Source organism: Colletotrichum lupini, chromosome 3 (assembly GCF_023278565.1).
Source record: "Colletotrichum lupini chromosome 3, complete sequence".
Lineage (NCBI taxonomy): Eukaryota > Fungi > Ascomycota > Sordariomycetes > Glomerellales > Glomerellaceae > Colletotrichum > Colletotrichum lupini.
Window position 1 is genome coordinate 5417264 of NC_064676.1, and position 21364 is coordinate 5438627.

Consider the following 21364-nt stretch of genomic DNA (forward strand, 5'->3'; position numbering starts at 1 on the left):
AGTGAATCACGGCTTCCTGCACGGGAAAGGGACGGTGGAATCGCCCGGGGGGACCTGGGCCTGCTATATTGGAACGCGGGTGGACACACCGCACCGCGTCAGACTCATATCGCGGCTCCCGGTTCTCTTTCTCTCTCTGTCTTTTTCTTTTTTAAATCTTTATTTTTACGCAGGGACCATGCTGAGAAATGCCCCCCAAAAAGGATTAGCGTGCGTAGACTGGGATATCCAGAGCAACGTCACTCTGCCCGGGTTTGGTTGAAGGCCATTGGACCCTTCCTGGGGTTAGAGTGGAGACAGCAGGTATTGAGTCTTTTCATCCAATGTCCGTGCACACAGCAAACGCACCTGCAGACTCGGATGGGATTTTCATCGGGTGGGGCACAGACCGACTTTCACAGAACCAGTGCCATCGCAAATCTCATTCTGCGTCTTGTTCAACTCTGGGAATCATTGACTTCAGATACCAATCTTACTGTGTACTGAACCGGTCTCACTCGCTCTGTTTTCCAGTACCGTCAAGATGCCCTCAACATTAGAGAAGGCTCGCAAGCACATTGCGAAGAAGCGCAATGGCCATGACCTAGCCCTTCATGAGTTTTCCAGAGACTCCAAGCGTCTTCACAAGGCCTCGATCAGAGACCAAAGGCTAGGAAAGCTCCACGCCTCAAAGAACAAGAAGGAGCAGCCCATGAGTAAGACATCACTGTCCAAAAAACATCGAGACTTTCCAACTGACATTTGGTAGTCGACCGTGCCTCCTTTTTCCAAAAGGCAATTCAGGAGAAGGGATCCGAACCCCTCGACTTGGCCGCCGTTCAGGAGCTCATCAGCAAGTACGTCGCAGAAGCCGAACAGCCCACATATGTTGAGCAAACACTGACACGTTGCCAGGTTTGTGCACCAGTACGATGAGGAGTACGCCGAGGTTAAGAAGACCCGCCGTGCCGGCCGCCCTGCAAGTGCCAAGGAAGACTTGCTCAAGCTGAGAATCTCCAACCTTGAAGAAGAGTACAAGATCGGATTCTGTCAGTTGGCTCCCGACAAGGTGTCTTTCTTTTGCGGCATTCTAACATCTTTGTAGACCTTCCTGACCTCACAACGTCGTCCAACATCATCCAACTCGACCGCTGGGAGGGTTCATGGGCTTACCTCACCAACCTCGCCTGGGTCAAGATCACGAGTGACGGGAACGTCAGACCATCCAGCTTCCCTCCCAGGGTTTAGTTTTTGGCATTTACAGCATGATCATGGCGTTTTCTTTTTCGGCGTTTGGGGGAAAACATGAGGCCACGAGCCCGCTAGGCCTTGACGCAGCATCATCGATTACACCGGGAGAAAGGATGGGGGATTAACCGTCAGCTCCAATTTCTGTATCCGGCTCCTCGTACGGTGCCACTATAGAAGGGCGCACTTTTCGCGGGCAATGTCTCAGACAGGTCAGGCACTGTATCGGAGTTCTTGTTTGGCCAACAGACAAATTTCTCCGGTTACATACAGCAACCGTGCATGTTGAGGTGCGAAAGGCCCAATGCTCGGATCACAGCAGACCACGCATAGCCAAATCACTGGCTCGTCAGCGTCTGAGCCATGATTCTCCTGTGCCGTTACACAAAGGGGGATTCGGCAAAGGGGCCCCAAACGTGGAGAGCATGTGGGTTCATAGGAATCGCGCGCCATACCGATGGTTCTTCGGAGGGGGGTTGCGAAAGAGGCGGGCGGCAGAGATCGAAGCAGCGTCATATGAAGAGCCAACGTGGCGGTTTTTGTATGAAACAGTCACTTCCGAAACTTTGGGTGAGGCTCGGCAAACCCTACCTGAGATCCTTGTAGCCTAGTATTATATGATCATCTTCGCCCCAGATCGCCCAACCATCGAAGTTACATGTTGCACGCCAATAGTCACGATGATGCCGAGAACCGAAAGGTCCTAACCTTACAGCTTCACTGCACAACGCCTTTCCACAGTGTCGTCTGTCCATGCCCGACTGGCCAAGGAGGTCCAGATCATGCATCTTATCTGCCCCAAGCCTCCTAGACCAGGCCATTGGGACCACCTTGTCAACGAATCGTTATCCCACTTTATACTTAAACCCAGCTTCCCTTCGAGTTCCAAGTGCTACATTACACCGCCGGTCTACTCCTCTGCGAGGCTTTCGACGGTAACACGCCTGCAGAGTCTTGTGGACGGGATGGACCCATCTACTCTACTCGATCCAAGGCTGTTCTCACAATGGTGAGATGCTGTGAACAGAACAGCGTCTGAGATTGTCGCAGGACAAAGGAGCAAGGTTTTGCTGGGCGCTTAGAGTAAGAAGGGCATCATGCTGTTGAACGACGATGGCGGCCCGGGGCCGGGCTCTTGTTGAGCTGGATCGATGAGCTGGATCTCGGGCGGGATCCCTGTCACGCAGGATCGCTCGGTCATCTCTAAGGGTATATCATAGAGCCGAATCTCTGGGTCTCCGCGCTCCCATTCATCACTGTTGGAGCGTTATACTCTACAAGTGCTGCAATTCTCATTGTCTAGACCGTCTCGCCAATCTTTCCAGCTGTTTCAATCTTTCTCAATACTTGCGATAAGCCTTCCATCGTTGAGCTAAGCCTCTCAGTAATGTGAGCCACCTCCTACAGTCTGACGCACTAAAGACAGATGCTTATATAGACACCTAGCAAGCCATGTGCAAATACATTACACACCTCCGCGTCTGCAACGTATGCAGTCACCAAGATACGGTCCTGATATCGGAAAGACCCTGCTTCCTTGCCAAGAAGAACGGAGTCTTTGGAAGCTGTGACGCCGGCATAGGTAGTGACCGCAGCTGTACCCGAAATCACTGTTGGAAGTGTAAAGAGAGGGTCCGTCGCATCCCTCGACCATCATCAGTGTCACGCCACATCAGTTTTCACTAGGAGTAGGATAAAGGAAGGGGGAAATTAACATGGACGAGGAGTGTGAAAACGATAGAACCATTCTCTGGTAGGCTAGCTGCGGGCCAGCTAGAAACATTTATTACCATTTCCTTGAACATTGATGTCTGTTACAATGAGACGGTTTCTTGAAGACGAGTCCAGCTTCACACGGAGGATTCTGGGTGTCTGTACATCTGGATCCTGTTGCTACCTATTGAAGCTTAGCTCAGATTCCGTATCGATAACGTCAAAATCAAGATGCTTCTGTGGATCGATTCCAGATGCAGTGGAGTTTTGGTCTGGTGCCTGAATTTGACAAAGTGTTTGCAGAATGGTCCCTGCCGTCCAGTCCCTGACGGTTCCGCTCCACCTAGCGCCCGGCTGGTGCGGTGTAACCCGGCAAAAGGTTTCGCCGAACTGTGATCTGATGTCAAAAATTTTGGGAGCTCTCCAAAGCTTTTTTGCGACCTGGCAGATCCAGCCAATCCACCTCCACCCTCCTCCAACAAGCTTTTGCACCTCCCCTTGCCTTGACCATCACGACCTCTCAACACAACACCTCAGTCCACCGCCCATCATGCTTTCCATCAGATCCGTCGCGCGCTCCGCGCCCAGAGCTCTCTCCCGCCTTTCTCTCAGACAGACCGCGCGCCCTAGTGCCTTCATCAAGGCCGCCTCATGGAGCGCTGCCGTTCAGACCCAGCGCGCATCAGCCTTCTCCAGCTCTGCCTTCAGGAAATCTGCCGCCGGCGAGACCGATGCTGAGCTCGTCGCGAAGCTCGAGAGCGAGCTTCAGTTCGAGGAGGAGGTGAAGCAGAACGAGCAGCTGCCCGCGAGCGTTAAGGACTTCATCGACAACAGCCCCTTTGAGCTCCAAGACACCCCTGGCAAGGAGGAGGTCAAGCTCATCCGCAAGTTTGGCGAGGAGAAGTAAGTTTGCATTCCGAGCATCGTCTAGCAGACACTGTGAAACGGTATACTAACAGAAAAACCTTAGGATCACAATCACTTTCTCCATCGCTGACCTCGCCAACTACGATCCCGAGATGTACGACCAGGACCGCGCCCTCGAGGACGAGGAATTCGAGTCCGACGTCCAGAACCCCAACAAGCAGTCTGGCGTCCAGTCATCCGGCGGCGCCCGCTCCGCCAACGCCGAAGAGCAGCTCGAGGAGGAGGAGGGCGACCTCGACGAGGCCGCTCCCCCTTGCCGCCTGAGCATCGTCGTCGAGAAGCCCGGCAAGACCCCCGGCGCCCTCAACATCGACGCCACCGCTCAGGACGGCGCCATCGTCGTCGACAACATGTTCTACTACGAGGACGGCAAGCTCGCTCACGCCTCCAACGCGGAGGTCGCCCACGCCCGCAGCGACATCTACCCCGGCCCCCCCTTCGGCAGCCTCGACGAGGACCTGCAGATCCTGATGGAGCGCTACCTCGAGGAGCGCGGCATCACCCAGGCCCTGGCCGTCTTCGCGCCCGACTACATTGACGTCAAGGAGCAGCGCGAGTATGTCCGGTGGTTGAGCAACGTCAAGGGCTTCGTGAACGCCTAAATTCAACTTCAATGACTCTGTTTGGGAGGGGGAAAATCCTGTTGGGAAGAAAGAAACTCAATGATGTATGATGGCGCGGCGCACGTGCGAAGTGTAAGATGATACGAAACCCCCCACCTGGAAAGGGACCTTCTTGGCTTGTCTTATAGCTGTTTTCCACTCTACGATGTACTATATAAAATCATGGCCTGGCCGGCGTGCCGGTTGCCCACATAAGAATCTGTAATATCAAAAAGTTCTCCTGCACCCATGTAGCGCACTAGGTCCATCAAGCATTTGTTCAATAGCGTAAAAGAGATTAGAGTGGCTCTTCAGCGAAGAACCATTGCAGGTAACAAGATAATCTTTCACATTGCTCAGGGTCCTACTTAGAGTCTAAACTAGAAACTGTCGACATCAACAAGTCGTGCATTGACCCATTGCGCAACGCAATGTAGATCTCGCTGGTCAAGGTGCCGATGGTCTTCTTCCCCGGTTCACCGGGGCTTCCGTTGGTCCCCGACGTTGTTGGATAGTCTTGTAAACCGCGATGGATCGGGACACCCAGAGTTTTCCTTACATACTTGTAGATTGCCTTTGAAGCAACCCCGAGATATGCGCCTGTGCTCGGGTTCTCCAGAAACCGTAAGCGTGTCTTGCAATACTCATGGCTGATTCTTTCGGCGGACTGCTTGGTATAAGCGTCCATGGCCTTGATGGCAACGATCAACTCCTCAGGCCGCATACTCTCGAAGTACGGGGCCAAGACCTCGAGCTGTCCACCCTTCGCTTCTCGTGCAGCAGCTTGGCCTCGATCTTCCACGTCGAGGTTGGCCAGGCCGTTCCACTTCTGGAGCAGGATCTCGCCACAGCGCTGGGCAATGTCGTCCGCTCCATCGGCGGCTCTGGGAAACCCGATACAGTTCTGAGCAACTTCTAGCATCGCGGGCCTCGCTACGTTGCAAAATTCGAGATGGAGACATTGCAGGTCGAGAGCCTGACAGAGGGCGTATATGTACGTTGCCACCATGAGGCACAAGATCTCGGTCATCTCCAACGCGTTCCTGGCAGCGATCAACGCGAGCGAGTTGACCGACTGGTTGTTCATCTCGGCGCTCTGGATATGCGCGGACACAGGGTGGGATAGGTGGGCCAGCTCAGACATGTACGCTGCCATGGTGATGTCCAACCCCTTGGTAGTGAAAGACTTGCTCGGGTTGTCGGCGGCGAGGTTGGGCGGCAGGCAATCGTTGAGCTTGGCGTTGAGAAGCTCTGTGCATTGGGCGAACATGAGTTTACCCAACAGCTGCATGGAGGACGAGACCTTTTCCATGGCGGAAGTGACAGCCAGCGCTTGGAAGTTACCTCCTTGATGTACGGTTCCGGTTTCGACGTCAAAGAGGGGGTTATCCGTGGTGCTGTTGATCTCAACTTGTACTTGCTGTTGAGCTAGCATCAAGTCCTCAAGCAAGGGACCGATCCATTGGGGAGCGGTCCGAAGAGGATATCGATCTTGTACGAGGCCTTCGGCATGGTCGTCTCCCTTTCTGGTCAACTTGGACCCGGAAAGGAAACGTAGTATGTTGGACGCAGCCTCCACCTGTCCCAGATGCGGTCGGCACTGGGATATGAACGGGTGGTAATTCGACTGCCGGCCTCGAAGCGCCTCGGTTGCCATGGCGGTAAGGAACTGCGACATCGTGGCGAGTTGATGAGCTTGGTGCATGGCGACACAGGCCGCTGCGGCGCTCGTAGCAGTACCATTTGTGATACCCAGGGCTTCCTTGGCTTCGAACCGCACCGGCTCGAGGCCGATCATTTTCAAGGCTTCTTTCGCAGTCATGAACTTTGGTCTTTGCGCGCCGACAGCAACGTAGACGTCCGAGTTGCCCTCCAAAACGCCAGCAATGTAAGATAGAGGTATCAAGTCCCCAGAAGCTGAGATGCTGCCACGCAGCGGGACTATAGGAGTGACATGATTGTCCAGCAGGGTCAACATAGCTTCTAGAACTTCGAGACGGACACCAGAATGGCCACGCAGCAGAGAGTTGACCCGGACGAGGAGCATTCCTCTGACAATGGAGGTAGGAAGGGCATGCTCTCTCCAGGCTTGCGTTCCAAGATGACTTTCGTCATAGAAATCTGATCCTTTGTCGGAAGGTAGAAGGATACCGACTTGGAGGAGCTGCAGTAGTCCTCTCTGCAGTTCTTCATGGTCAGAGGTGCGCACGTCGGCACTTCCGCCAAATCCTGTTGTGATGCCGTAGATTGTGGCTCCTTGGCGAAGCTTCAAGCGCAACAGGGCGGTGCTTTCATGGACCTTGTTGATGGTGTTGGTATCCGATGTTAAAGAGACCGAGGCGTGATAATGGCTGACGGCCACCACGTCGGAAAGTGATAAAGTCTGGCCGTCTACAACGACATGGGAATGCGAGTCGAGCAGCTGCCGGAGATGTTTCCATTGACCGGACACAAGATGGAGATGACCCATCAACATGATTGTAGGATAAGCCCAAGCTAGGACTTGGACAAAAGATAGCTTGAAGATGAGTGGACGGTGCTCAGCTGGGTGAAAGATGATGTATCAAGGAGTGATGGAGACGGCAAGAGTGAAGCATGTCAGTCTAGTTTTAAGTAGTCCAACTTATACATACTCGGATGCGAAGAAATCATAGCACGTAGACTGCGATTCTCGCTCCTCAACCTCGTTCTTCCTGTCCTCAAGGTCTTAAGGGCTCGGCGCCATTCATTCTGGAAACCCAGCCAGCTGCAAGCTTCGAAACCCTCGAAGACCCAAGAGGGCTTCCCTTGACACGATTCATGCACTCGGATATCTTACGGGAATATTGAGGATCATTGCTTATCTTGTCTCTATACGATATGTTCTTCACAAGTTGATCGACCGCAGCTGCCGCTATTCAAGTCAAGTGCACGGAGAGAACTCCACCAGTCATACAAGATGCCGCAATCATGAGTTTACCCACATTCCTTGGAGAATTGGCGGTGCGAACTGTGTTGCTCTTAGTTTCTTGTCGTCGGATGCACCTGGACTGATTTTCGGTCTAAAATCTGATTTTTCTGCCCAGTATCGTGAGAAGTCTAAAAGACGCTACCTTACGTGCTTATCCCTCTCCCTCACAAGCGAACGCTGGCGATCCAGCGGAATAGATATTCCAAAATTCAAGCGAATGCATCTTTATACTGCTCGGGCCCCATGGCATGTCTCAAACTTAAAATGAAGCTATTCACACACGTGCTGCAAAGGCTTCTCATCGTTAATAGATCGTGAGATTGATTATCTTCATGACTCAACAGATTCGTATTGAAAAAACGCTGCATTCAGGATAAGGTTCGAGCCATCCGTGAAAAAAGACTTACCCCTCAACTACACGGCCTACATCAATGGCGGAATCCATCAAACTTAAAGTGAGGCTATTCGGAGTAGGTCTCGCATGACAGATAGTGAGGATAATCTACCTCGATTGCCGCGTAATTGCTCAACATTTCGAAATAGCACAACGCTACTTTGGGACAAGGTTTCGACTAACATGGCAATGATAGCACAATTTACCCCTCAATGGCCCCGTCGATAGAAAGTCTGGAGTCTGGAGTCTGATATCTATATAAGTTGCAAAGGGGTATGAGTATCTATCATGTAATTTACTTTCTGTTTAAACATACCTACTATTCAACCACAAGACAACAATAATCCAATCAGATATCCTGTTCTTCAAAGCTTGCAAAAGTTTTATAAAAATCCATCATGGCAACATCATCGCAGTACGCCGAACGCACGTATCATGACACTTCTTCTCCATACGTTTTGCCCAATGAGTAAGTACTACTGGTACCCCACCGAGGCGTCTCGTTTTACACAAGCTTACTATGCTAGTACTCCCGAGCAAGCTCGTCTTGATGAGCAGGCCCTTGCCATTCAGTCTATGCTGGGTGGGAAGCCTTTTCTCTTCGACGTGAGACTTCTCCCGAGCAAGTCGAAAATCCTCGACATCGGCTGTGGAACTGGGGTAGCCACAACCCAGCTAGCAAGACAATGTCCCTCTTCTCGGGCGTACGGGATTGATCTATCTGCCGTCCCCGACCATGTCAAAGCCTCAGCTCCGACCAATGTCACCTTTTTGAAAGGCAACATCATGGAAGATCTGTCAGAGCAGGGACTCCAGGAGCAAAACTTGGACTACGTGTTCGGACGTATGCTGTTCCTCGCGATCGACGACTGGAAAGAGTACTTTTCACGCGTCCACCACCTCTTGAAGCCCGGTGCCATCGTCGAGCATCAGGACTGCTCCTGGGAGTACTATCGCCAAGGTACACAGACAAAGCTCAGCGGAAATTGGTCCTGGCACCAAGCAGTTCTAGAGGAGTCGCAGGCTATGGGACTGGATATTCTAGTTGGTGATCATGTCGGGGATCACATGAGAGCCGCCGGGCTCGAAGTGCTTCTTACGCGATCGTTTGAGTTCTCGATGGTGCCGTCTGAGAAGAATATTCCCAGCGCAGCAGTCGGTTGTTATGCGCAACGAACTCTTCTCAAGGCATTCCCAGATCTTCTCAGAAAGATTTTGACAAAGCGGGACTTATACTCTGACGAAGATGTTTCGAAATTGACAAAGGAGTGCCTTGAGACGTCATCGGCGGAGGAAGGAATTTTTGTCAAGTACACAGTCACCATTGGGAGGAAGCTAGCTCAGTAGTAGCTTACAGATGATGCGGTTTCTAGCTAGGAGCTGGGGTGTGTATGTTTTTGACTTCTTTTGTTTTTTTCTTTGGGCTGGCTAATATTGAGTACATCTTGCTGTTTATATCCTCTAGTAATTAGTGATTGTTAGTATCCCTATTATAGGGTAGTTAGTTCGAACCGTAGTTAACGAAGAGATTAATTAAACTATATAAATATCTACGTAATAGGTATAAAAAGGAGGTTCTAACCGTAGGTTAAGCTAGCTACGATAATTATAAATAGGGCCCCTAATTAGCCCCTATATAGTCGGCTATATACTACGGTCGAATTAAATTTCTAATTTAATACTAACTTTCTCTTTTTTTTATTAATTTAATTACTACAGTTAGAGGTATAATTTAACCTCGGGCCCGTTTATTAAGTCGTCTCCCTTTCCCCCTTTTTTTTACTCTTTTTATATAACTTATCTTTTTATTTATATAATAGCTTTTTTATTACTTATAAATTACTCTAATCCCTTATTTAGTACTACTTTTATAAAAGCGTTTACGAGGTTATTTTTATTATTAATCTAACGAATCTTAAGTATTTTGCGCCTTTCGTACGATTACCTAAGGGCTATAATATTAATTATAAGCCTCTTTTTCTTTATTATTCCTAATTTAACGAGGTATTTATATAATAAGTAAGAATTAGTATAAATAACCGTTAGAATAAGTAAAAAGCTAATTCGATTAGTAATCTTCTTTAATATTATTAAAATTACGTAAGAGAGGTTAACGCCGTTAACTATACTATAAACCTCTAACGTTAGTATACTTCTCGTTACTCGCTTACTTTTAGTTAATAAGTAATAAATTATATTACTATATATAATAAATTCACTCTTACCTATACTCTCGTTAGCTAAGATAATAATATACTCTAATTACGAAATAAGGTCGTTATTATTCGTAAATAACTTATTAATAAAGACGTAGAGCTTACTAATCGTAAAGTTAATTAGGTAGTAAACGAGACCTCGATCGAAATTTATTTACTATTACTTAAACTACTTATTAAGTACCTCGACGTCTTGTTTAGTTAAATCTATAGCCTACGCTACCCTAACGTAATTAAACGTTACTTTGGGCTAATAAATACTTATAATATATACCCCTTATACGAGCTTAGCCTTATACCGCTTCTTAATATTAGTTATATTTAGATTAATAAAGTTAATTTTTTTACCTTACCCCTTTTACTAAACAATAATAGTTTCCCCTTTAATTATAAAAATCCCGCTATTAAATACTAAAAGGGTATTTATTATAAAGACCTCTTTTAGCTTCGCTACGAAGCCCGCTTTTAAAAGCTCCTTATCCTCTTTTTTTATAAAATTAATATTAAATAGGCCTAATATATCGTTAATCTATATTCTAATAATCCTAAATTAATTACTTTCGTACTCCGTAATTAATAAGTACGGGTCGTACGTAGAAGTAATTATTAATAATTAATTAATATAAAAATCGTAGTAAGTAGCCTACTAATAGGTACCCGATTCTACGAGCCTATATAGTAGCTTAAGTACTTTAATAATTATACTTTTTAAGTACTTACTAGCTATTTCTTTTAGTAAATAAGCTAGAATTTTCCTTATAAGCCCTATAGCCGATTAGGTATAGGCCTAGGTAATATTACGGCTCTAAATTTTATATCCCTTTTTCCGTAACGATATTATTAATACTATTATTAATTATTAGCTATAGCGCTATATAGTAAGCGATTATATAAGTAGCGTCGCTTTTTTAATATCGCCGTACCCCTAAATTACGTATCTAAACTTCTCGTATAATTAGAGTATTCCTTTTCTTTTAATCTTACGAACTATTTATAATTTAAATATATAGAGGTTTATATATTTTTTTAAGTTATATAGGATAAATTAATAGACCCCTTAATTATAAAGAATATCTATTTTAATAAGATCTAATCCCTTATACGGCTTTTTAGTAGTTATAATTATACCTTCTTTACGTAATTTAACTGCTAGCTCGAAATCGGCTTTTTTTTTTACTATATAAAAGGTATTAATTACCTTATTATTAATAATAAATTACTATATTAGGGCTTACTATTATGGTCTTTTATAACGTCTTACCGGTAGTATTAGTACCCTTTTAGTAATTTTTTCTTCTTCGTCGTTTATTAGTACTATTACGATAATTTTGTTAAGGATAATTTCTTATACTTTTACTACGGGTTATATAGTTTCCCTTAGCTCTTCTTCTTTTTATAAGTTAGAAATTACCTCGTTAAGATTTATATAGTACGGTCTAATTACTATAATTAATACTTCGAGTAGTTAGTTACGATCTCTCGTAACTATATAAAAGCGCTCGTTAACAAAAATTAATTTATATAGCCTAGCTTATTATTAAGTAATTTCGCGCTATACTTATATATTTAAATTTAGTAATATATTTAGATTATCCCCTTTATTAAGCTTATTATATATAGTAATTACTTTATTAATTTACTTTTTTATACTTACTTTGCGCAATACTTATATTACTTTTTTAACTACTCGGGCTCGTTAGCTTATACTTAGTAATAGTAGTAAGGCTAAGGTTGTTTTTAAATATACTCTAAATACTAATAGCGTTAACATAAGTCCGTTAGGCCCTATAATATCGTTATAGTATTTAAGTACTATTTAGAGGTATTCGTTATTAGTAAAATCCGGATTTTCCTTTTTAATAATTCTAAACGCCCTTTTTAACTACTAGTATGCCCTCTCTACTTTTTTAATACTATAGTACGCTTTAACGGGTACGACTTTTAGCTATATATCGTAGGCCGTTATATTATTTTTAAATTCTATTAATTTAAAGCTAGTACTAGCGTCGGTTTTAATACTATTTAGCGGTCCTTAGTATATATCGATTTAGCTTTTTCGCAGGGCTACTTATACTATTTTTATTTATAAATCCTAAAGGAATTGCCCTATTTAAAAAGATATAGCTACGTCGATTATATATAGTACTAGCCGACTATTTAAATAGAAAATATTAACAACGATTTCCTAATTAAAGTTAAGCTTATTACGTAATTTAAACTTAAATTTATATAAGCTTTACGTATTTATTTAGTATTAGTAATATACTTTTATTAACTACTTTAGCGCCCTTATTTCGATATTATTATTACCTAATTACTTTAAGAAGTTATATAACTTCGTAACTAATAAGTACCTAAATTTCTAATATAGTTTTCTAAGCTTATTTTCCGTTAAGTAATTAATTAACTTCGTATCGTTAATAAGCTTTATAAATATATACCCCTATCGTCGTTCGACTATTTTAAAGTACTTATTACTAAAGATTTTATTCCTCGTATTATTAAATATAATACCTAGTTAATCTATATTTTTTAAATATAAGAGAAATAGGGTATTAACGGGTAAAATATAAAAAGTTATTATTTTAAAGTACGTTTTTATTTTTATTATACCTAGGGCAACGATTTCCTTACTTAGACTAAAACTAATCCTTATAATACTTATTATTAATATATTAAGCATTACTAGCGCGATCTTCCGTAACGCTTAGTATTACCCTTTTTTTTTAGTTAATTATTATAATACCCTAGTATTTAAGATAATCTTATAAAAATCGTTTAGGCCGTACTTTTTACTTATATAAAATACTTATATAAGCTTAGTATTCGAAGGATTTAGGTAATATAAAAAGGACCCCTCTAGCTACCCCTAGATATACTTAGTACTATATTCTTTTTCTTTAAATATTAAAAAAGATAGTATCTTCTTTTTAATTATTAAGAGAATAGGCTTCGGCCCTATTAGATTTACCCTTTCGACCGCCTCTATATCCGTCGTTTAAAAAACCTTCCCTTATTATCCGTAAATAAAAACTTATTTATTAAGAGCTTTTACTACCCTCTATTCGTTTAGCCTTATATATCCTCTAAAGGCTAACGGGGTAAAAAAAGAGTAGTTAATATCGTTAATTTTATTATAATTTAATTTGTTAGTATAGAGGGTAAGATCTTCTTTATTTTCTAAATTTTTTATAAGGGGTATATACTTTAAGCCGCTACTTTAGCTATTATCGCTAGGTTCTATACCCCCAGATCTTTTCTTATATATAATAAAGAATTAGTTAAATTAATAAGGGCTAGTTTTACTATTTACTACCCTCGACTTTTTATACTATTTATATAATTTAATACGCTCTTCCTCGGAGTAGTTACTTAACTAATATCTATCCTTTTTATAAATATAATATTACCTTTTTTATTACCCTACCCGTAAGTTAAATCTCTACTTATTTAACGAATCTAAGCCTCTTTACTAGTAATTACCGTATTTAGCCTCTTTTTTTTTCTTATTATACGTTCGATCGACCTAATATTATTAATAAGGGCCGTCGTACGCCTAGAGGTAAGTTTAGTATAATATTTTCGCTTTAATATTAAAACTAGATCTTAGCCTCGAATAGAGCGTCTCGTAGTCTTCGGGTACCTAATATAGGGTTATTTTTACTTCTAATATACGCTAAATTATAGTATAAAAATATCCAACTTTCTACTTATTTATCCCCTTATTTAGCTAGGTTTTTACTAGCTTATCGATTTAATTAATAAGCTTTTTAAAAATCTCTACTTACGATTTACCCTCTATTATCCTAGCTATAAATATAAAAAAAATCGCTCGTAACTTAAATAAGAGCTCTAAGTTCTTATTATAAGTCTTAAAGCGGCTTCGGATTACGTTAATTATACTAAAAAAGTCGTTTCGATCGAGATTACGTACCGCTTCGTAATAATAATTAAAGGCTTTACCTACGAGTACGATATTAATTATTAAATAGTATTAATATTCCCTAATTCTAACTTTTTTATAGTAATTATAAAATATTATTAAGGTTTTTTATAAAACCTTATACTTCCCCCTAGAGTATAATTTCTTTTTTAAAAAGATCTTTTTAAAGTTTATAAATTACCTCGTATTTACCGCTAGATTTTTAGTCTCTATATACGATCCCTACGTCGCTACGTATTATTAATAATTTCGGGTCGTTTATTTCTTTTTTTATTAACTAATCGGCGCCGAATTTCGTATTAATAACGATAACGAGTTATAAATCAAAATAGGTAGAATTATTAATTATTATACTTCTAATATTATATTTTACCCCAGTATATCTTTTTATAACGATAGATTCCCGTTAGTAATTATAGGGAAGAGATCTAAGTTATTTACCCTTTTTTTAAATTTATTAAAGCGATTATACGCTCTATTAACCTATACTTAGTTTTATAATACGAATTCCTCTTCTATAATTATCGTTATTAGTATTTCGTATAGCTTTTATAATTATAATTACGCTAGTAATACCCCTCGCTTATAGAAGAATCTATTAACTACTTTTATAATTTTTAAGCTTACGCTCGCGAACTATTTATCTAACTAGTAGCTAAGGTTATTTACGATCTTATAAAATAGGGGTTACTCCTATAGCCCCTTTTTTTCGTAAACCTTAGTTAAATAAATTAATACTGCGTTAATTTACTTACCGTTAGGCTAATCCGTAATTCTATATATTTACGTCCCTTAATAATCCGGGTTAATATTTACTTATTTATAAAAGATTAGGATTCTATTTAAGATCGGGTTTTGTTCTCTTTTTCCTTACCTTAACTTACTAAAAATCGTACTCTAGCTTATGCCTATATTAGTAGTTACTAGCGTATTTAATTTTAATAAGGATATATTTAATCTGCGCGCTAGTTATAATAAATCCGTGCTTTTACTACTTAATAAATTTATTAAAGTTTAGGAGATTCCTACTTCTTCTTACCGTCTTACTACTACTCTCGTTTTTATTATTTCTAGCGATTATTACTACCCTTTTAAATCGCTAGCTATCGTACTTACTAAGATCCTCCTTTTTATTTAGTATAAAAGGGTAGGTTTTAGTAGTTTCTTTTTATAATAATAGCGGTAAACGTTTATATTATTATAAAAAGATATAATAATTAGTCTTAGGATCTTTATTAATTACTAATTTCCGCTATCCCGTATACTTCTAGCTTCCTAAGCCTCGTACTTTTTATAATTTTTAAATAGCTTCTTTTTTTAACTTACCTCCTCTAGGGCGGTATTTTATAAAAATAATTAAAAATAAATACTAAGCGGCTCGTAAAGGAGCTATATAGGCTATTAAGAACTATATAGGCCGTTAAGTATAGTTAACGAAATTAAGCCCTCTTTTTTATAAAATCGTATATTTTAAAGACTTACCGAAAATACTTACTTATTATTTATATATAATAAGGTTAAATACTTTAGAGATTTTATTTTTTATAGCCTCTCGGTACCCTATTTTATATCTTTTAAGTAGTCTTTTTTATAGCTTAATTACGGTTAAGTAATTATCGCTTACTAACGATCCCTTTTATTACTTAGTTAATTTTTTAAAATTAATAATCTCGCGCCGGGAGCTAGTATAAAAAGAAGTTTTTAAGTAGCCCTTTAGAGGATTCTTTTCTTTTCCTCTTAGATCCTCGTTTTTTTAGCCTTTTCTTAGGTTAATAATAACTCTAGCGGGAGGTCGTAGGACTATTTTAAAATAGCTACCTTTTTCCTAAGTTAATTTCCGAGATCTATAATATTCTTAACTTAATACTATTAAGACCTCTAAATCCCCTCTTCCCTTATTAAACCGTCCTTTATACTATATTCCTAAGTAATACCTAGGGGGTAGTTAAGGGAGCTATAAAGAGGTTATTTAAATTACGGGCTTAAGGTCGTACTTATAAGATCTTTATAATAATAAACTTTTTTATATACTATAGATCTTTTAGCTTAATAACTCCTATAAGGTTACTTTTATTACTAAATAAGAATATTTATATTTAAAAATCCCTTTTTTTAATTACGTAGTTCTTTTTTTATATTATATTATTAAGCTCGTTTATTATATTAATTAATTAAGTAAGTAGTCGTTACGTAGGTATTTCTTTTTACTAATTTAACTAGTTAATTTTTAATCGCGGGCTGGCTATAGAAAAGTTATTTAGTAAAAAAGCTACTCGGGGTAATAGTAAAAGGCTAATTATTTAAATAGTTCTATTAATTAACGTAGTTTAACGTAATAAACGTCGACCTCTCGTAAATAATAAAGGGCTACGATTACTTAATTCTATATAATATTTAAGAATTACTTCTTTTTTTATCTACTTCCGTAAGGTTAATTAGTACGAATCTCTTATCCCGTATAGTATTAAGAAATTATCTTTTTTATATAGTAAGATACTTTACTAATTTATAATAATAAAATTTAATTACTAATTAGTATTAATATCCCTATTATAGGGTAGTTAGTTCGAACCGTAATTAATAAAGAGATTAATTAAACTATATAAATATCTACGTAGTAAGTATAAAAAGGAGGTTCTAACCGTAGGTTAGGCTAGCTACGATAATCGTAAATAGGGCCCCTAATTGGCCCCTGCGTAGTCGGCTGTATGCCGCGGTCGAATTGGACTTCTAATCCGACAGTGATTAATTTTGATGAAACCTTGCTCAATGGCCTTTTAAAATGTTGTTCGCTGTCTCGGATATGACTTCGCTCTGTAGACTCGACGAGATGCATGATGTGTGGTTGGGCGACTGAGACCAACTGGCACTAGTCACGTAGCACGATAACGGTGACAGGCGACTCACACGTGTAGTACCACGTTGAAGCCATCTCTTCTCACCGGAAATGGCGGTGCCTGGGCATATCGCCAGGCGGCAGGCTTCCTCGAGTCATTCAACGGCGATACGGCATTTAAGTAAGGTTTGCAGGGCCGTGCTGGCGGCAGCCGACCTCATCATTGTCGATTCAAAGCGCTTCCTGTGCGTTAAGTGCTGCAAACGGATGCCAGGATCGGCATAATGTAGTGCAAGGTCGGTTAGGTGAATAGCGTTGGCGCGACTAACTTCGTGAGTGGAAACGTGGAGTTCAAGAGTAGGTTTTTTCTGCTCGCAGATTGACCACCTACCTGCAGGCAGTCTTCGTCGCTCAATGGTCTGAGCTCGTTCAATGAGTTTGCTAGCGGATGTTTCTAGAAGGTGGCATCGCTGCTTTAGCAAGTAGTGCTTTCTGTATTTCGCCCGGTGCAGATCATGGATAAGATCACCTTGATCGACACGGAAATAGCCGCAACCGCATGCCTACAACATCTCGATGTCTTACGCGGCTTCCTACGTACACGGACTGATACTAGTAGTTGAATGAGCATTAACGCTGCGTCAAATCTGCTAAGAGGAGAGCATCTCGGAACCAACGTAAGGTGCAAAGGCCCGCACTCTATGCGCGTGAATCTGAGAGAGGATGCTCCGGTATGGCTCGCATATGAGCAGTCATTGAACAACACTGAGGGAGGATAGTCGCCTTGGACTCGATGAAAAGGCCGAGCATTATTAGGCCAGTATCAACTTGGATTTCAGCAGCATCGACGGAGGCGAAGTCCTATGATTCCTCAAATGGTTCATTGACCATCAGGTCTAATCTCAAGCTGCAGATGCAAAGGCAGGCATGATGAAACCTTCCAAAATTCGGTATAGTTCCAACCAACTAATCATCTAAGTACTCCAAAGACTTGGCGCCGCCATCATCCATCATACATCCTTCACTATCCCAGCCAAAAGCGAGTCACGACCTTCGGCAGCCACAGCCGCAAAATCATACTCGGTCAGGAGCATCTTGGGACTCAACCCCGCAAACTTCCACACGCCGTCAACCTTTTTGTACCAATGCTTATTGCTGCTATGCCCATGACCTTTGACGGCGACTTGCTTAAAAGTCTCGTCAGTGTACTTTTGATGCGGCACACGGAGCTGGTGATAGCCCACAACCTCGGTCTCCGAGATCTTTTCCCAGCGGCTGGCGCCAACGAGATGTTGCGTCTTGAGCAGGGGGTTGCCAAGCATGGGTTTGCTACTCATCATGGCTACGTAGTCTTCTGCGGGCATGGCTTCCCAGATCTTGTTGAGGAAGGGGTAATCGATCTTCAATGTGAGTGTTGTGTTAGATTGCGTGTCGTTGGAGGGAGGATCGTGAGCTTACGCGGAGGGTAGGGGCGATGCACTTGCGAAGGCGATTCCAGTCTTTTGTGTCGTAGCTGTCTGCCCACTCGTAGAGGCATGCATTCAACCCGAGGTAGTCTAGAATACTTCTTTAGTATCACATCATGAGCGATGGAAACCTCGTGAGATGATTTACCGTCGAAAGTAATGTTAGCAGAAGATGCCATTTTATCTTGATTATAGCGTCTAATGATCGATTAAGGTAGATTTAGACTATCGCCCGATTTGTGTAATTCGCGAGGGAAGTCAAATGAGAAGGAACAGCTCGTGCAGCGAAACTCTGCTGGAGAACCTGAACGGAAACCACCGTTAATAGAGGTATCCCTAGCCCTTAAGTAAAGGACAACAAGCTCTCTTAAGTTACCCCGGATTCTGCTTTCTCCACGATTCAATCTTAGCGGGTAGGTAAAGTAGACACTCCGCCCATAGAATTTATTGTTACTATTCCAGAGAGCGGGGGACCGTGGGTGTAACCCGTCCACTTGCCGTTCCTCCACTTCCCGGAGAACTTTAACGGACGGCTATGTAAACACGGCATTCGCACAAGGCTTTTGTATGCCAAGCCGACTCGTTCCAAATGTCGAATAGTATCCAGTATAAAAAACGCTCAGCAGCTCGGTAAAGGCCATAATGAGAAGTTCCTGAGCCTCACTTCATGATACAACACCACTCCAAAATGTACACAACCAAGTGCAATCGGGGAATCACATCACATCACTGCGGGAAATTGAAGCTGCATCGTGAGGCATTTACGCTATGTCTCGTTATAGTCATGCAAGAAATTCGCCAAAGGGCGGTTGGTTTTGTAAAAGAGACCCAGGATCTACCCCCTTTTCCTCGTTTCTCGATCGGCCTAGACCTGGAATGGATCCGACATCAAGTCGTGGGAAAATATCTCAACCCCAAGTACACAAAAAATGTCCAAGAATGGAAAGAAAAGAGTTTTTGGTTGTGTTCGGCCCAGCCAACGTAGCTACCGGAACAGGTGCCCTGCCTTGTTGTCGCTGCGTGATCCCGTTTGCCATTTTTCAAATTCCGTCCAATGGCGGCGTCCTTGTCGACATTTAGTAGGGCTTCTCGCCGATGCTGTTTCTCTTGTTAGTCGCCTGTTCATATGCTTGTATTTCCATTCAAGACTCAAACTTACTAGTTGCCAGGGGGCGAGTAGCGGGCGACGACGTAGGTGCCCTGGGAGTTGGTGGCAACAGCCAGACCGACCTTGGTGGTGCTCTTCCAGACGATCTGAGTGTAGTGACCGAAGCCCATGTAGTTGGACTCGGAGATGGTCTCGCCGTTGTAGGAAGACTTCTCGGCGATCCAGGCGTTGGCGGCGTTGATGTAGGGGCTGTCGGTGTTGGACTGCATGTACAGGTTCTCGCCCTGGTCAGAGACCTGGGAGTGGGTCAGGGAGCCGACGGAGATAAGGTGGGTGGCCCACTCCTGGGCGTTGGCGGCGAGGGTGGCATCCCACTCGAGGGCCGGGACGCCGACGTCGGAGCGGGCGGCGTTGTGGGCATCGAGGGCGGCCTGCTGGTCCGAGGTGAGGCCGGAGGTGCCGCTGGAGGCAGCGGTGGTGGCGGCCGGGGCAGCGGAGGAGGTGGTGCTGACGGCCTCCTCGACGGGGGCGGCGGCGGAGGGGGTCACGACCGGGGCAGCGGAGGTGGCGGCGGGAGGGGCGGTCGCGGCGGGGAGAGTGATGGTGGAGGTGGAGGTCACCTCGGCGCCGGAGCAGTCGTCGGCGGCCTTGCTGGCCTCGACGCCGGGGTTACCCCAGCCCCAGTAGGAGCCGGACGGGGGGCCTTGGCCTCTCCAGGCGGCGGCCTGGGTGGCGAGAGCGGCAACGGCGACAGCGGAGAAACGCATTTTGATGGTTTGGTTGAAAAGGGGTTTTTGGAAATCACCGGGATTCTTGGATGTTGATTTGAAGGAGTGAACGGAGGATGGAACCTGCCAAGGCGTCGATGAGTACCGCTGGGGTGTAAAAGAGTGACAGACGCAAAAGGTCGATTTTGGGTGAAGAGGAAAAGAGAAACAACAGGAAGGGAACGCGAGAGTTGGGATATTATATATTCTGCATCTTGTTTACTTAGTTAGAGTTGTTTGCCCCCGGTCCTGCTGATGTCGGGATATTTTGCCGCTGGCGGTATTCAACTTGAGACGAGTGATGATCTCCCGTATGCAAGCCTCCACATCAGAGATATTAAACTAGAAGACGTGGTGTCTCACACTCCCGGCCCTTTGGAGAGAGCACTTACGAATGATCGAATCTCCTTTGCATCCTGATAGGACCGGGGGATTCGGGGGGGAGCCTAGAAGTTGGAAGGGATTAGGATCTAGTGTGCTGAATCGTCCCCCACACCCAGGGTTGGAAATTAGTCTAGTCTAGTCTAGTATGGCCTGGACTAATACTAGGCTAGTCTAGTACGGCCTGGACTAATACTATACTAGACTAGTATTAGTATACTAATTAGTATATATTAGAAAGAATTATTTACAAATTTATAAATAATAATTATTTATAAATATTAATATATATTAAAATTAAAGTATTAAATCTCCTTTTTAAAAAGCTTTAGAAGCTTAAATATTATTATTTAAATAGAATATTCTTAAAATACTAGGTTTTTTATTGAATTTTTTAAAAATATAAAAATTAAATTATAAATATTTTTAATTGAATAGTCTTACTTATATTTACTATAGAAATATTTTTTATTATATTTTTTAGAATTTTTTTAGAATTAACTATAACTGATATTAAAATTTCTAAAAATAGTAATAAAATTACTATAAATAGTATATTCTATACTAATTAGTATACTACTAGTATACTAATACTAGTCTAGTATTTTCAAGGGTGGACTAATACTAGACTTACTAGTACTAGACTAGACTAATACTAAATACTAGTAGTATTTTTTCCAACCCTGCCCACACCAACAACATTGTCAAAAAGTCTTTCCAAGTTCCAACAGTTTCCCAAGTTTCCTCCCCCCTTCTTTTGCAGAAGCCGCGGAAGCGCGGAAGTTGGATCACACAACGGTGCCCATTGTATTGGTGGATACGCTGACATTGGAA

At 42.7% G+C, this 21364-nt stretch overlaps 8 protein-coding genes across 8 annotated transcripts; 4 read left to right on the top strand and 4 right to left on the bottom strand.

Annotated features, from left to right (window-relative positions):
* Positions 1-323: 323 nt before the first annotated feature.
* Positions 324-2266, top strand: CLUP02_06374 (uncharacterized protein; the record flags this gene model as incomplete). The annotated part of the gene is made up of 11 exons (XM_049285374.1): positions 324-376; positions 402-479; positions 514-695; positions 749-836; positions 895-1028; positions 1085-1221; positions 1306-1387; positions 1445-1505; positions 1550-1797; positions 1969-2060; positions 2099-2266. The coding sequence occupies 11 exons, from the start codon at positions 324-326 to the stop codon at positions 2264-2266; spliced, it is 1323 nt and encodes a 440-aa protein (XP_049142517.1).
* A 413-nt stretch (positions 2267-2679) lies between these two features.
* Positions 2680-2913, top strand: CLUP02_06375 (uncharacterized protein; the record flags this gene model as incomplete). The annotated part of the gene is made up of 1 exon (XM_049285375.1): positions 2680-2913. One exon carries the CDS (start codon positions 2680-2682, stop codon positions 2911-2913), a length of 234 nt encoding a protein of 77 aa, XP_049142518.1.
* Positions 2914-3490: 577 nt separating this feature from the next.
* On the top strand, positions 3491-4469 carry CLUP02_06376 (uncharacterized protein; the record flags this gene model as incomplete). Its single annotated transcript, XM_049285376.1, has 2 exons — positions 3491-3843; positions 3911-4469. 2 exons carry the CDS (start codon positions 3491-3493, stop codon positions 4467-4469), a joined length of 912 nt encoding a protein of 303 aa, XP_049142519.1.
* A 364-nt stretch (positions 4470-4833) lies between these two features.
* On the bottom strand, positions 4834-6945 carry CLUP02_06377 (phenylalanine ammonia-lyase; the record flags this gene model as incomplete). The annotated part of the gene is made up of 1 exon (XM_049285377.1): positions 4834-6945. One exon carries the CDS (start codon positions 6943-6945, stop codon positions 4834-4836), a length of 2112 nt encoding a protein of 703 aa, XP_049142520.1.
* Positions 6946-8211: 1266 nt separating this feature from the next.
* CLUP02_06378 (methyltransferase domain-containing protein) lies at positions 8212-9160 on the top strand (the record flags this gene model as incomplete). The annotated part of the gene is made up of 2 exons (XM_049285378.1): positions 8212-8282; positions 8341-9160. 2 exons carry the CDS (start codon positions 8212-8214, stop codon positions 9158-9160), a joined length of 891 nt encoding a protein of 296 aa, XP_049142521.1.
* Positions 9161-12547: 3387 nt separating this feature from the next.
* CLUP02_06379 (uncharacterized protein) lies at positions 12548-12712 on the bottom strand (the record flags this gene model as incomplete). Its single annotated transcript, XM_049285379.1, has 1 exon — positions 12548-12712. One exon carries the CDS (start codon positions 12710-12712, stop codon positions 12548-12550), a length of 165 nt encoding a protein of 54 aa, XP_049142522.1.
* Positions 12713-17818: 5106 nt separating this feature from the next.
* On the bottom strand, positions 17819-18453 carry CLUP02_06380 (scytalone dehydratase; the record flags this gene model as incomplete). The annotated part of the gene is made up of 3 exons (XM_049285380.1): positions 17819-18208; positions 18267-18364; positions 18423-18453. The coding sequence occupies 3 exons, from the start codon at positions 18451-18453 to the stop codon at positions 17819-17821; spliced, it is 519 nt and encodes a 172-aa protein (XP_049142523.1).
* An 897-nt stretch (positions 18454-19350) lies between these two features.
* On the bottom strand, positions 19351-20149 carry CLUP02_06381 (SCP-like extracellular protein; the record flags this gene model as incomplete). The annotated part of the gene is made up of 2 exons (XM_049285381.1): positions 19351-19372; positions 19434-20149. 2 exons carry the CDS (start codon positions 20147-20149, stop codon positions 19351-19353), a joined length of 738 nt encoding a protein of 245 aa, XP_049142524.1.
* Between the last annotated feature and the right edge of the window lie 1215 nt (positions 20150-21364).